At 32.0% G+C, this 17,537-nt stretch overlaps 1 protein-coding gene across 1 annotated transcript in view; it reads right to left on the bottom strand.

Moving 5' to 3' along the window:
- Positions 1-4,176: 4,176 nt before the first annotated feature.
- LOC143070983 (uncharacterized) overlaps positions 4,177-17,537 on the bottom strand; it is a 29,312-nt gene continuing 15,951 nt past the window's right edge. Inside the window, exon 4 of the mRNA XM_076245078.1 lies at positions 4,177-4,401. Within this exon, the coding sequence (XP_076101193.1) occupies positions 4,177-4,401 (225 nt within the window). The remainder of the gene's footprint in view (positions 4,402-17,537) is intronic.

Genomic DNA, 17,537 nt, shown 5'->3' on the forward strand with positions numbered 1-17,537 from the left:
GCATAGCATGCTATGATAGGCACCGAAACAACAAATATGAAATACAAACTAGAAAACAAACAACCATATTAAGGTTCAAACAATGACCGATATACAAATATGTAACACATCAACAAACGACAACCACTGAATTAAAGGCTCCTGAATTTGGACAGGCACATACATACAGGATGTGACTGGGTTAAACATGTTAGTGGGATCCTAACCTCCTTAACCTGGGACATTTGTGTAAATAAACTCATCATAGATACCAGGACTAAATTTAGTATATACGCCAGACGCGCGTTTCGTCTACAAAAGACTCATCAGTGACGCTCGAATCCAAAAAAAGTTAAAAAGGCCAAACATAACAGTACAACATAAAAACGAATTAAAAAGGTCAATTGAAAAAGGCTTAACTCATCCGATGGATACATCTTACAAAAACACAGAGAGGACGTGGTCGGGTACTTGCATATTCTAACAACAAAAATACACTAAGTACTGATCTGAGAGTACTTGCAGTTACTGACAGATAGTTCACAGCCACTAACAACTAATAAAAAAATTCGTGTATTTAAGACTTTGTGTACATTCCTGGCTCTACAATCTGCCGATACCTATATTTTGGCATTGCACAATGTCCTGTTTTCTCTCACTGCGAATAATGTCTTTACACTGAATCCATTGAATTCTGGATGTGTAATGATTGATATTTTAGTCTGAAAGGCAGGATTGTATATCAGTTGTTATTGGCTTTGAACTAGCTGTTAGTAACTGCGAGTACTCTCAGATCTGTACTTAAATGTCTTTTTTTGTGTTGGGATGTATAAGCACCCTATCACGTTCACTCAGGTTTTTTGTTAGAGGTATTTAGCTTTGTATCCATCTGATGAATTAAGCACTTTCCAAGTGATTCTTTAGTTTGTTCTAATGTTGTACTGTTACACTATATCCCAGGTTATGGGAAGGGTTCGACGCCAGCAAACTAGTTAAACCTATTCTGTGTGTGCCTATCCAAAATGAGGCACCTGTAACTCTGTGGTTGTTTATTACTGGTTATTGGGTCTATTGTGGAGAATTGTCCCATTGGCACTAAAATCACATCTTCTTATTTTCATATATACGTTCTTCTGTTTGCTACCTTATTGTTTTGGATCAAAATATTTTGTTTAAAGTAAAGGCAAGATAAGAAAAGCGGTGATTTGAATTAGTGACGAATATCTAAACTGTTTATTGTTTGTTAATTTTTTACTTTACTTTATCGTCTTTAACTAAAATATAATTTTTGTACTTGTATCATCGTAATACATTTACATTACCTGTGTTACTTTGATTTTTTGTTTATTTAACTGGTTTGCCCACTCATGTATATCCTTGAATACAGAATCAAGAAACTTTTGTTTGACAATTTTATATTCTGGTGATGTGTCCAACAGAGTTACAACCATAACATTTGATTTCTGATGGTCCCACTCCGGCGGAGGTTCAAAACAATTCTCAACTAAAAATAGTTATTAAATGTACGCATATATTTACAACGATTATGATATCCGAATTAGTTTCTGTAAACTGCAGTTATAATATATTAGCCTGGTCAGTATTGAACATCGGAGTTTTACTATTCATTTCTTTTTCCAAACTTGCAGGACATGCCTTTTTGAGCTATATGCCATCATTGAAAGGGATTTCTATGTCATTATTAATATTTGAATAATATGTGTAAGTATACATCAATAAGTCCGGAACCCATACAACAAAGTACGTTTTATTTCTTTGTTTACTATCCAATATTTTTTTTATTTATTTACATGCTTTTTTCTTTCTATTCAGTTATTTAGTTTCATCCTTTAATTGACCTTCTTTCTATCATAAGATGTAGTTGAGACACAAGAAGCGACAAACGTTTAAATACATACATCAAAACTCATTAAAGTGACTTATTTTCTAAAACCAAACAAAAAATTACAACTTCCCCTTATTCAGTAAATACTTGAAAAAAGCTTACGTTAATTTATTTGACATCTATATTCTTTCATCTGGAACAAAGATTTGATAAGTAGATTCTTAAACACAAACCTAGTACTTTTTCCCTCCTCAACACATCTACTTTATTTGTTCTATCTTTTTTCTCGTACTCTATCATGTCCATTAGCACAATGATATATTTTTCTCCGTCATCGTCTGCGAATTCCACTTCTGTCAGACCTGACTTTCCGAGGTGAGCCATTTCCAGAGACATGTTTAGGAGTTCAGGATATTCATAGAGCACTGGTAATCCAACATCATTTAAATCCTAAAATGAATAGAAACTTTAACTTGAAATTACACAACTTATAAAGTAATATATTTAAAGTGCATTTATTATATGGACTGATTAAAATGCAAATAAAAGTTAAACAACTGGACTGGATGCAAAATTACAGTATGAGAAAATAGAACAAGTATGTAGGACTAACATCCATGGCGGGTTCCAGATCTACGCAAAATTCCTTATAGTGTATAATTCTATAGTAAATATGACATCATACCATCCCAAATCTATGGCAGTTTTTTGTAAAGGGACATTGGCAACAAACTATAGAAAAAACTAAAATATAAATGGTTTGTTCAAACATTAACGTATGTGAAATAATGCAATATAATTTTCGTTACGCGTAGCAGTCAGTTTGGTTCAGTTTTGTCAAAATAAGCAAATAAACATCGCTAATGAATAATTCGCTGGCAAGCTTATTAAATCGTATTCATGTGAATTTCAATTGAAACCCCTTATCTAGAGATGGGTTATGCATGACCAGGCCGAGTTTCGTTATTAAGGAGGCTCGCGGGTACAAAAATTTCAGCAAAACATTAAAACCTTTTTTTTCATTACAAATTTTATTTATAACACTATTAGTTATTACTTTATAATATGGTGCACAAATCAATAAAAAAATCGATTCGGTTTGGCCCCAGATGACTTTTAGAATGTTTATATCATTGAAAAAGCTCAAAATGATCTCCCTCTGATGCAAAAATGCCATTTTTTGGCATTAAATTTTAAATATCTTTTTTAACTCATAGGTGACCTATATTTTTTTTATTATTGTTTTCAAATAAGCTGTACATAAACTAAATAATTGTAAGATTTAAGCGATTTCTGTAATTAAGTTATTTTTTTATTTCGATATTACCTCTATTTCTCCTATTAGTTCAACAGAAAAAATGGACATTAACAAAAATGTATGCTTCTTCCGGAGGCAGTTTGTGAGCTCAAAAGAACGGTGACCCCATTTTTTTATTTCATTTTTCATTAAGTTCATTTATAAAAAAAATATATAGCGAAATTCTATATTAGAAAAAAAAAAAGATTTATACCCGGGAGCCCCCTTAAAAGGAAAAGAATGTCAAAATTGGAAGTGAAACAAGGGTAAACCATTTAGTTGGCTAATTCGATCTACTAAAACTAATTCTTATACCGGGAAAAACGGTTTATTAACATATTGTTTCAACATATAATAGGTGTCAGACCACCAATTTAAAATCCCTATCTGTTCAATCAAATTTTGCAATTTTCACAGCCTTCTAAATATTTTACCTTAAGTGCAACGTCATAGAAACCAGGTATCCTATGAATTGAAATGAAAAGTATCAGCTTTCCACATGCTAATGTTCAACACACTATAAAACCTTCTTAGAAAAAACCCCTGACTTCTTGAATAGAGGTACTCCAAAAATAACCCTTGGTTTCGGGAAATCTTTAATCAGTCAACAAAGGAGCGCATTAATACTTAATTTTTAATGCAAACTCATTGATCAGTAGATTTTGGCTTAAAATGGTCTAAATATATTCATTCACCAACAGTTTAATTTTTTCAAATTTGTTGATTAGTATAAGTAAACAAATACATCAAAAGCACTATTTGTGTCAAAGTAAGACTACTTTTATTTTTTCTAAATTTGAGTGAGTAATTGGTGGTCTGACATCTAACATGAAATCAAACAGACCTAGAAAATCCGAGTGTACGAGTTGGCTTTCTATTTATATATATGAATATATATGAAAATGTTTATATCTACTATGCTTGAAGGTCCTTTTAATTCTGTTGACGGTGTTGACTTTTCTACTCTTTACACTACATTTCCACAAAATCTTATCAAACAAAAGTATATATTTGTAACCAATCTCAATAGGTCAATATTTTTGCAATGCTTTGTTTATTTTTCATTCTTTACCTTGAAGTACCATTGAACCTGTTCTTTGTAAATTGCAGCATTAGCTTTACAGCGTCTTGTGTGAGCAAATTTCTTCAGAGCATCAAAAACCTCCTGTTTGGCATTTATCACTTCATTTAAAATTCCATCAAGTTTGATTTCACAATGCACTGAGTCTATCGTAATCCTTACTGGGTAATTAACTCCGATAGATTTTGTGCGGGTTTCCTACAGTTAGAATAAAGCCAATCTATTAATAGTTTTGTGTGTGCAGAAACCGATCATACTTAGGCGTCAGGTATTTTACATTCTTAGCCAAGTTGTTTTATGAATAAGTTAACCAGGCCTAAATCCTGGAATGGGTATAGTACACATGTTAGATAAATGTTTACAGTTTGAAATTGAGAGTTTATAGTTGACTCTTAAAAAATTGATCATCTTAATCTGAACTTGATCTATTCCTCCAACCAATAACGTTTTCAAAGTGGTTTCCAAGTTTATAAATATATGTGAGTGAAATTATTTCGACCTTTCTGAACGTAGCTATTGGTTGATTGCAATAATAACAAAGTTATTCAAATATATATTTATATATATGTTGTGTACAAGTTATAATATTGTACGAATTATAATTTGTACAAACAAATTGTAAAAAATATTATTTGAACCAAAACAAAATACAAATTATAATTTGCATTTGCCTTTATACAAATTGTAATGTGTACAAAAAGTGCTTGTACATGTTATTTGTACAAAATTTGACTAAAATTCAATCACAACTTGTGCAAGAATTTATAGTATCGATAGTAACTAAAGCTACAGAATCATGATTTAATGATCACACAATTAAACTTATTTACAAAATACAAAAAAAGTACTGATTCATTTGTTTGAATATCTGAGTAAACTATGTAATCGGAAACTGCACAACATAATTTGCTTTTTACATTAAAAAGAGGGACGAAAGATACCAAAGGGACAGTCAAACTCATAAATCGGAAATAAACCGACAACGCCATGGCTAAAATTAAAAAGACAAATAAACAAACAATAGTACACATGACACAGCATAGAAAACTAAAGAATAACATTTTTAAATTTACATGAAAGAAAACCCAGACAACATTTTGCTTTTGGGATCAACGATACTCTCAGATGGGCAAAATAGTATTTTCCACGTTTTTCATATTCATTTATTTTTTACAGAGCATGCAAGTATTTTAATTATGTATTGTTCAATAAGTGTATTATAGACTGATTTGAAAGAGCAAAAATAATTTGCTTGTTTCTGAATCCTTTAATAAAGGCAACAGTAGTTTACCGCTGTTCGAAAGTTATAAATCGATTGAGAGAAAACAAATACGGAATACACACTAAATCTGAGATTTTATTCATTTCATTTGTTCTAAATCGTTTTGTGATGATTTATCCAAACACATCTTGTTTAAACTAATCCTGACCACAAGTTTTTAAAGCATTTTAAATGCTCAACGTAGCGAAACTTAAAGCTCAGAAACCATTGCTGCGAAAAAAGATATGTCATTAACAGCTTCGATTTGATTTCCCAACAAATATCCTGTTCAAATTCATGCAGCAGTCCTAAATTATCCAGTTCCAACAATTCCACATAAGGTATTTCGAGGACTAGTTAGGGTACGATCATACTGATGAATTGGTATAATGAATGATATTATCCCGACAGCAATTTCTGATAAAAGAGGGGCGAAAGTTACCAGAGCGACAATCAAACTTATAGATAAAAAAACTGACAACGCCATGGCTTAAGAAATAGACAAACAGACAAATAATAGTACACAAGTCACAACATAGAAAACTAAAGACTAAGCAACACGAACCCCCACCAACAACTGGAGGTGATCTCAAGTGCTCCAGAAGGGTAAGCAGATCTTGACTCCCTTGTGGCACCTTTCGTGTTGCTCATGTTTGTACTAACCCGGTAAATAGTCTTACTCGGTAGGTAACATTCGTGAAAGGGGAACGGGATTGTAGTTACGAAATAAGGAACATGTCCGATATCATCTGTGAAACGAATAATGGTCAACCAACTCGTGATGGCGTTCGTAAAATGTACGAAGAGATGAATTCAACTTCACCATTTGGAACTCTTGGTCTAATAGCTTCCTTGTGGGCAGCAATTTTTTATCAAGGAAATTATGATAGGGAATACAAGGCCGGGAATATCGTATCAATTGGGCGATATATACTCCGTATTCAGACGCTGCTGGAATATTGCTACATAGAAATGGAAAGTTCGCAATTCGGAAGCTGAAATCATCTCTTTTGTCGTAAAATTCTGTTTTCAACCGACCCTCATTGACAATATTTAGATGTAATTCAAGATATGAGGCAGAAACTGTATCTGTTGTATCCGTTGTCTCTAGTTCGATGAACATCGTCTATATAGTGGAAAGTAAAGTTAAAGGATATTGCTAACTTTTTTATTTTCTTCCAAAGTAGTTCAAGTATGAATTTAGCCTCATAAGAATAAAGGAACAAGTCGGCCAGAAGAGAGACACAATTAGTAACCATTGGACTGCCGACGGTTTTATGCAAAAAACGTCCTCGAAACGTTACATAAATGTTATCAATCACGGAAAGATCTTTGGAATTTTTCAGTATCCACATCCGATTCACGCCACCTCTAGAATAGGTAGTTTCACAATAATGTTGAAGCCCGGCTTTGATTGCTGATAAAGTTCTTAATAATTCTGAACAAGTTTCGTGGAGCACATTGAAGACCCAGCAATATACCGTTGATTGTAAGGACACTTATGTAGTTGAGGTATCCAATACAGTGATGGAAGATCCAGTACTTCATCTTTGGTTGAAATTCCAAAGAAACATAGAATATACCTTATTAGTTACATAGTGTGCTAGTGACCAGTATATATGGGGTCAGTTAATTCCATATGGGGCGAGTGCGACGCTCGAATCCTCATATGGAATTTACTGATCCAATATAAACCGTATTACGTCACTAGCACACTATGTAACGAATTTATCTTACCGACTATCTTAACGTGTGAAATTTAGACTAGTGACCAATCAAAAGGAGCAAGTCTTCAATACTGTTACCATTAAGAAACTTTTTCCATTGGTCATACAAAAACAGAAGCCAACAATAACAACTTGTTAGGTTTAAATGTGTTTTATGAATTTATTTCAATCTTTATCATCACTTTCCTCGTCTGTTGAAATCTTTCAGTACCGTTTTGTTTTTATAAAGGGACGTAACACTATTACTGAACGTGTATGAAATAAGCGCCGCCTCTCTTCTAACATAATATGGAATATAAAGGGACGTAACACCACTACTAACCGTGTATGAAATAAGCCCCGCCTCCTTACTAACCTAAAATAAAATATACACGGTCTTCACGCGGACGCTTTTAACCAATCATATTCCAAGATTGTATAGAAAGTAAGATTATATCATGTTATTCAGGTCGCAGACAGGGTATATAATGTGACATTCCCGGCTTAGGCTTTATATTTCCTGAGCCGGAGGCGAAAAGAATATAAAGCCTAAGCCGGGAATGTCACATTATATACCCTGTCTGCAACCTGAATAATAAATTTATTACGGATTACCCTTTCATGCATTTTCAAGTAATACTTTAAATTGTTGAATTACAGACATACAATACAAGTTCGTGTACTCCTCTTCAGTTCATTTTTTTGTGTGTATCTCGATGATTTACTGTGTGAGAACAAGTAGTTTTTGAGGGCCCTCATGGGGTTTTTGATTATGTGATTACTTGGCCGTTTTTTTAATGATTATTTGATTATTAAGCCAAATATTTCATGATTATTTGATTACCTAGGACTGTATTTTTAGTTTATGATTATTTGATTACTAAAGATAAGCAAATATTTAATGATTATGTGATTATATTGGCAAAAAAATGGTGATTATGTGATTACTAGGACCCCCCATGAGGGGCCTCGTTTTTCTTACAGTTATGTGGGCCCTCATGGGGTTTTTGATTATGTGATTACTTTGCCGTTTTTTTTTAATGATTATTTGATTATTAAGCCAAATATTTCATGATTATTTGATTACCTAGGACTGTATTTTTAGTTTATGATTATTTGATTACTAAAGATAAGCAAATATTTAATGATTATGTGATTATATTGGCAAAAAAATGGTGATTATGTGATTACTAGGACCCCCCATGAGGGGCCTCAGTTATGTACTTTGACCACATGAAATATTTATAAACCCAACCTTATATATTTGCGCTTACGATACGTAAAACGTTTTTTTCTGGTTAAAGTATACATTGTTCTTGATAAAAAAAAAGATTCAGTCATATATTTGGTATTTGCTCTTCAAATAGCGTTATTTTGAATAAAAACCATATCATTGTAGAATACCCATCGTTGTATACCCTGTTGGAGCCTCTGAAATTCTTTTACTGTTATGTGAATTACGTCACGTGACATAATGTAGTGTATTTGGAGAAAGGGGGAAACTATAATAAATAATTAAATACAGAATTTTAGGAGCTCGCAAATTGTATAACATATTGTATATTATCAACAACAAATTGTAAACGTAAATAGAAGCTTTTAAATGAATCGAAGTAACAGTTTTAATTATCTATAACACTGTAAAATCCCTTTAGAACCCAACGTCAGAAAAGTTTTCCGGGCGCAAAAATTTAACTTTTGTTGATGGTAATGTTCAAGTTTGTTATTGTGCATCCATGGATCATTGGAGCTTGTCATCCATGGATCATTGGAGCTTGTAGAAAAGCCGGTCTAGTGTTGCTGACTGTAGTTAGTGCGTGATATTCACAGAACAAGTCATTGACTTTGACACATTCAAGGTCTTGAATTATAGGGAAAGTTGTTGAAGTTGAAACAAGTTCGTTTGATGTAGTTGACACCGGCATGAGTGCTGCAGTGTTTGTAGCTGGCATATCTGAAAGGGTAGAAGGTTGTTGGCCACGAACAGAGTTTGTGATAATTTCACCCATTACTTGTTTTTCTCTGTTTGAAACACGTTGGTATACGGCAACAGAGGATGCGGATTTATGGCCTGTCACGGACATTATCTGTGCCATTGAACAATTTCTGCCGAGAATGGTTGCGCCTGTCGCTCTAATCTCTAGTGATTGGTGTATGTTGTGGACAGGCCTACTTTATTACTAAGTGTCGACAAGAAATATGATAATGTGTCTTTTCCTATAGGACGTTTTGTATACCAGCATTCATCACTAGAGTTGAAACTTTCTTTTGGATATTGCCAAAGTCTATCAGAATCTGGATTCAACTTTGAAAGGTAGGTTTCAAAATTTTTCACCGGACAATATTCAGGCATTTCAGGATCTTCAGGCATATTCCCAGACACTTTCTCATGATCGGATTCTCTCTGATTGTTTGTCATTTCATCTACCTTTTTAAGAATATATTTTCGGCCAGTATTTGCGTAAGTTTTGACAACGACCGTTTCTTTGTCATAGATTCCATATTTTCATTTCCTCTGCGGCAAAAATATAAACGAATGTTCATTTGAACACGGTTTGCTAGGCCAAATGGTGTACTCGGGTCCAAATAAATGCTATTATATAGCTTGGTAAGATCCTCAGATTCTGTTTCAGGGTAGTGAACAATGTCCTCTTTCCCAACTGATTTTATTTCTGCTTTGGCTGTTTTGAAACACTCATTTGCATCTGTTAACTCCGTGTTTTTGATTAAATCAAATTTTTTTTCAAGAAGGGTGGACTTTTCAGATATCGATTTTATGCATGCCTTGTATTAATCAAAGTGGTAGATTTGTACATTTCCCCTTCTTTTGTGCGGGCATCCATATAAAAATGAGAAAGTATTTCAGCAAGTCTGTGAATTTCAAAGCTTTCAAAGTTTGTGTCCATGTTTTTTTCACGTAAATATGAGCGAAGTAAATTTGCTGCACCCTTATTTGCCTTGACTGTGTTTAGAGGAACCAAATTCTGTTTTTTTGCAATAACATCTTCTTCAGAATGAGAAACAAACCGCTTCATGTTGCCTTGTTTGATCTTGTTTTGCCGTCTGTGTTTGTTTTGTTTTGCAGACGATATTATGAGTGCGCATAAACGGAAATTATTAGTTTTGTTATTTTTTTTAGAAATGTTTTTTTTTTTTTTTTTTATCTGAAGTAGCTGATGCATAAATATAACTAATATTTTTATTTATTACAATGTAATTGACATGTTTATCGCTGAACCGTAAACTAATCCGCCATCTTTTTTTATATTTCTAATTAAAATTTTTTGGGGTGCCAATTGGGGCAAAACATGTCGTATATACCCTCGCAGTTTCCTGAATATATACTGACATCTCCTAGCTGTTATCCAATCACAAAACTCGACACATTTGTAATCCGTAATATAAATGATTATCCAGGCTTTACTCTTTGTTAAGTGTCGTGGGAATATATTTTAAGTTTCCAAGTGAAGTGTCAATACCTGATTCATTTAACAAGCATTTTATGTAATGAGATTACCACACACACACACGATGTTGTTTGGGGCGTTATCTGCGGGGTCAACAACATATTGGTCATTAATATAGGACAAGTGTTTTGCAACATTTGGGTCGTTAAAGATTGAAGTCGCATGCATATTGATCAACCCATGGTGTTTCTTAATTCTGATTTTTATTAACAACCTCACACCATAATTCATTCGGAAAGAGGATCGACGTATACTTTCTCATATTTAACCTTTTGCTTGGCATAATCCTCGACTGAATCTATCAGTATTTTAAGCTTACGATATTTCGGACCTTTGGATAACATATACTGTATATTTCGCAGGGAAGTAATATTGACTATGTTAATATGGCACGCCGTTATTATATTTATTCAATTTCGAGATATCTTATTTAGTTAAATAAGATATCTTATAAACTAATTGAGATATCTTATAAACTTTTAGAGATATCTTATATCATAATTGAGATATCTGATTTATTAAATAAGATATCTTATATATTAAATAAGATATCTTATATATTAAATAAGATATCTTATATATTAAATAAGATATCTTATTTAAATGTTTATAAAGATATCTTATTAAATATATAAGATATCTTATTTAAAATATCAGATATCTCTATTAATTTATAAGATATCTTATTAACTATATAAGATATCTTTTAAATAGTTTATAATAGAGATATCTTATTTACTTAATAAGATATCTCCATAAGTTAATAAGATATCTCTATTAGCTTATAAGATATCTCTATTAATTAATAAGATATCTCTATTAGTTTATAAGATATCTCTATTAATTAATAAGATATCTGATAAAGTATGTATTTAACAGATATCTTTATAAAGAAGTAAGATATCTTATATACTTTATAAGATATCTTATTAATTAATAGAGATATCTTATTAACTTATAGAGATATCTTATAAAATAATAGAGATATCTTATAAACTAATAGAGATATCTTATAAACTTTAGAAAATATCTTATTAACTTATATAGATATCTTATCAACTTATAGAGATATCTTATAAACTAATAGAGATATCTTATAAACTTTTAGAGATATCTTATTAACTTATAGAGATATCTTATTTAATTGGTTATAAAAATATCTCTATTAGTTTATAAGACATCTCTATTAATTAATAAGATATCTCTATTAGTTTATAAGATATCTCTATTAATTAATAAGATATCTTATAAAGTATGTATTTAAAAGATATCTTTATAAAGAAGTAAGATATCTTATATACTTTATAAGATATCTTATTAATTAATAGAGATATCTGATTAACCTATAGAGATATCTTATAAACTAATAGAAATATCTTATTTACTTTCAAATTAAATAAGATATCTTATAAAAATTAAAGATATCTTAATACTTAATAAGATATCTTGTTAAATAAATAAGATATCTTCAAATTTGAATAAATATAAAAACGGCGTGCCATATGTTAAGGTAATAATTAAAGGTGGGCAGCTGGATTATATGCGAATTGGAAACTAGCACAGGTACAATCAGGGGGTTTACACTTGAAGTCGTCAATATTGAGATCCTGCAAAACGTGTTTGTAATTGAAAATTTGAGTTGCAATTTGTTTGATAAAGTTATAAGAAATGACTTATCTTTAAAAAACGGGGTGTATTTCCGATTGCTCTAATTAATGATGTAGGATATCGCCAAAGTTGACGTCATCGAGACCTTTGTTGGTAAAGGAAAGTTTAAGAAAAGATATTTCCTCTTTTATCTCTTTTCCAATTTGAACTGGTTTGAAAGGTCTTGAAATATCCGAAATGAAAGTTGCATACTAAGTTTGTATTGGTTTGAATGAGTGTTTGTAACAGTGGTTTACAAACATAAATTGAAAAAAAAGTGAAGTAGGAGGGAGGGGTCCTGATCCCGGGTTTAAAAACACGAAATCACGAGGTTCCGAATTTAAATAAAGTAAATCCCGACATCCCGAAATCACGAGCTTATAATCTTCCGATCCCGGAGTCCCGATAAAGTTCCTATCCCCCCTAAATTCGCTTCTGAAATTAAAGGTTACCACAGGGCCTTTAAACTCCAAGTTTCATTTTTCTGGTCCGTGTTGAAAATAGATGAACAAGACTTTGACAAAAGCAAAAATTATAAGTTAAAAGTTTAGTGACGTCTATTAAAATGTTTGAAATAATTATGAAGTAAACAAGAAATGAGCTTTTTCAGATAATTTACAAATTACACACATCAGCTTACAATGCCTCCTGACATGTCTTTTTTTCCACAGTCACCTCCTTATAAAGGGTACAATTCTAGTCATACCTTTATACATGTAGTTTGGTGCCCCCGCGTACCCCCTTTTTAAAATATATCCTAGATCCGCATATGAATAAGCTCACTTTTTGTTTTTGTTCTTTGTTCAATTAATATCTGTCTTAATAGTTGTCAAAGGTACCAGGATTATAATTTAATACGCCAGACGCGCGTTTCGTCTACATAAGACTCATCTGTGACGCTCAGATCAAACCAGTTAAAAGGCCAAACAAATACAAAGTTGAAGAGCATTGGGGACCCAATTAAAATTGACACTGAAACCACATTTTAAAAAAAATTGTATATGATGGTCCCACAAAAATGTCAACAATGCGTAAATTTCATTTTTTTTCTAGCTTCTCTCATGCGGTAGCTGTACCTTTTTGGTCACTATGTTGCGTTTAAATATGAATTGTAACACTTTATAGTGACTGAACAGGTAAAAAAAATACTTAGCAAGAAACAGAAAAAGAAAACTACTTGGAACAGCACCATGTATTGGTATTGTAAGAAGTAAGAATAAAAACTAGGATTGGAACATCATGGACGATATGTTAGTTGTACTTCATATATCAATTATAGATAACGCTTTTTTTTTAAAGTCTATCGGCTCTTTATGAAAGTTTCAAACAATGTCAAGTGTTTCATTCGCCAAAAATCTCGTGAGTTTCTGCGAAAAAAATCACGCGCAATTTTGTGAATGAAAGGGGAAAGTAGATTCTTACGCGTTGCATTCGCGCATGTCATTTGCGTACTAACCCAATAATTTTTATATCACGGCCAGTCCACTGATACTGACATTATCAGCGAGTACACATCAAAGGAAAAATGAACAAATTACCGATAATAAAGATTATCATGACTTCTGGTAAAATAAGACTTATTAGTTAAATTGCTAGTAAATTGAGCTTTTGCTATTAAAATTCCACAAGTATTGCAGCCATGGCTTCACATTTCGAAATGAGACAGTGTTGTACAGAGTCATCAAAAACCAAAAATGTCTTCAAGGAGAACTGAACATGGCAGTGTGTGTATACTATTGATATTGTCACTAGTATTATGATCTGAATGTGTCATGTTTTGGATATTTGTCATGTCTGGTGATGAGGAGACACTTGCCGTATCAGACGAAACCGTATCCATGGTGACGTCTGATAAGTTCTATTTGGTTTTCATTGACATTCAGCTTGAGACTGTTGGCCAGAAAGGGCAGATTCCTAGCATGTATGATTGGTGAGTGTCATCATTATTGTCACTCGGCCCAATTTCTATAAACTATCAGAATTGTCATTGGTAACAAGTTCTATATTATATACGAACAGAATTGTTACTGAGACCATTCAATAACGTTTGTTCAATTTAACCAACGTTATTGAATTATCTACTAGAGTAACGGACCATAGTAGCACTCTGCTAGATCCGATTATTATTAGTGACTCTATGTCATGTTCCTTTTCAAATGTTCTAAAAACTCCATCTGCAATTAGTGATCATGATGCACCTATTGCATTTCTCGAATGTCCAATGTCCGACTTTAAATCTTTTAAAAGAGAAATATGGCTATACGATCGGGCTATTAAAACCAAATTTGCTGAGAAATTAGACGAAATAGACTGGAATACTATGCTTCCCGAAAGTAAAACCACTAATGAGATGTGTGAATGTTTTACAATAGAATTTTTGAAAATAGCTAAAAAATGCATTCCTACTAAAATAGTAACTGTACGACATAATGACAAACACTGATTCAATAATGACATAAGACGTGAAATTCGAATCCGAGATAGATTAAGAAAAAAAGCGATTAAATATAATTGTGAAAATAATATTATGAAGTACAAAAAACAGAGAAATAAAGTAAATAATATGAAAAAAATCGCCAAAGAAAATTTTGAATTAAATTTGGACTGTCTAATATCGAAACAACCCTCAAACTCAAAAACGTATTGGAAATTAATGAAAACGTTAATTAAATCCAAAAAAGGTTCAGAAACCATACCCCCTCTCCAAAATATTATAAATGATAATAAACTGAATGATACTGTATATGAAGATGAGGAGAAATGTAATTTGTTAAACAAATATTTTAGTATGATTTCAAAGCTAGATAAAGATCATGTTGATTTGCCCGAATTTGATACAAAAACTAATAGTAAGTTTTCAGAGATCCAAGTAAATATAAAAGAAATAATAGATATTATTCAGATATTAGATTCAAACAAAACATCTGGTCCTGATGTGATCAGTCATAAGATGCTAAAGCTGTGTCCAGAAAAGGTAGCAGTTCCGCTCCATATTATATTTAATAAATCCTTAAGAGAGGGGATATACCCAACTAGCTGGAAGATACCAAATCTGATACCCATTTTCAAAAAGGGAGATTCATCTCTGCCATCAAATTATAGACCGATATCCTTAATTAGTTGTGTAGGAAAAGTTATGGAAAGAGTTGTGTTTAAGCACTTATACAATCATTTAAAAGCTAATAAATTAATTTATGAGTATCAATCAGGATTTCTCCCTAAAAATTCAACTGTTCATCAACTCTTAGAAATATATAATTGCATATTAAACTCCTCGAAAAAAAAAGATATAAACTGTTTTGTATTCTGTGACTTCTCTAAAGCTTTCGACAAAGTTTGGCATAGGGGTCTTATATGTAAAATGAAAGCGTATGGTGTTGACGGAAACGTATTGAATTGGATTCAGAATTATCTACACGACAGAAAACAGAGAGTAGTATTAAATAACTCGTCTTCTTCCTTCTGTAATGTCTCAGCTGGTGTTCCCCAGGGATCAGTTCTAGGTCCCTTCTCTTTGTCTTATATATTAATGATATTGCTGATAAGCTTACTTCACTGCGTCGGCTATTTGCTGACGACCCATCATTCAATTATTCTGGTAACGACGGAGAACAGATTAAATCTGTAATCAATCGCGACTTGAAAGAGCTGGATGTTTGGTCTTCTAAATGGCTTATGTCATTTAACCCAGATAAAACCGAAATGATGATATTTTCAAATATTGAGACTCCAGACCTTAGCTTTTCCTGAAATGGTAAAAATATACCTTTAAGTACATCTCATAAGCACCTGGGAGTTAATTTCAGTAGTGACGCAAAATGGAACAATCATATTGAAAGTATAATTACAAGTGTAAAGAAACACTTAAATGTTCTACGTAAACTTAAATACCGATTATCTCGAAATAATTTAGAAAAACTATACTTAGTTTTTATTCGACCCATTTTTGAATATGCCACGGAAGTGTGGGATAATTGTGGAATAGGCTACTCACATAAATTAGAAAATTTGCAATCAGAGGCCACAAGAATAGTAACAGGTCTACCAATATTCCCAAAAACTGAAACTTTATATTCTGAGATTGGCTGGGAATCTCTTTTTGAAATAAGAAGGAGAAGAAAATTATAGATGTTTTATAACATGAACCAAAAGCATGCACCAGAATATCTATGTAATCTTGTACCTCCTTGTGTACAAAGTACAACCAACTACCCGTTGCGAAATGGTCATGATATTATTGTTCCATTTTGTAGACTTCCCCTTACTACTGAATCGTTTTCCCTCTACTATACGTGAATGGAACAAACTTGATCCAAAAATTCGCAGTGTCGACTCTATTTCTAAATTTAAGAAAGAATTAAAAAACGATAGTCTATTATGTAAAATTGAAACGTTTAACTTGTACGGCCCAAGGAAATTAAATATAATCTTAACGCAATTGCCATGTTCCGCTTCATTCTTAAACAATGACCTATTTAGAGCTAATATTATAGATGATCCTTCTTGCCATTGTGGGTCCGATATTGAGGATGTCTACCATTCCTTCTTCGTTTGCAAAAAATACACATTATGTAGAAAAACCTTATTCCATAACTTTAACTGGCTATCTGAAAACTTTGTTTTAGATACAAAACTATTAATTTGCGGACACTTGGAACTTTCGAACGAACAAAATATTCAAATTTTCAAACATGTTCAAAATTTCATAAAAAGTTAAACAGATTTCTTATGCCTTGATAGAGCGTTATTATTACTGATACGGAACGTCATCATTGTCATCAATTCACAAGTCATCGTCACAGAATTATACGACTTTTCAAACTTTCTTTTTCTCTTTTAACTTTCTATCCTCTTTGTTCACCTATGAAAGCTAGTATTATATTGTATAAATTGTTTGTTTTATATGCATGTCCATTATATTATACTATTATTGTAACTTTATATTGTATTATGGAGAAGACTTCATAAGTATGATTTACTTGTGTCTAATCCATTTTGCTTTAATTCAGCAAATAAAATATGTTTAAACTAAACTGAGATCATTTTTTATTATTCTATCGGAATTGTCGCTTGGCCAATTTCTATTGTACTATAAGACTTAACTGACATGTATGTATTAATTACATTTCCTGTATTTATCTGGAAATTTTTGTATTTTGTAAATCAGATTTATAATTTGGTCATTGAATAAAATTTTATAGTGGGTATCAATGCTTTTTATTACAAAATTCATACTATAAACTTTTGTACAAG

This window comes from Mytilus galloprovincialis, chromosome 4 (assembly GCF_965363235.1).
Source record: "Mytilus galloprovincialis chromosome 4, xbMytGall1.hap1.1, whole genome shotgun sequence".
Taxonomy (NCBI): Eukaryota; Metazoa; Mollusca; class Bivalvia; order Mytilida; family Mytilidae; genus Mytilus; species Mytilus galloprovincialis.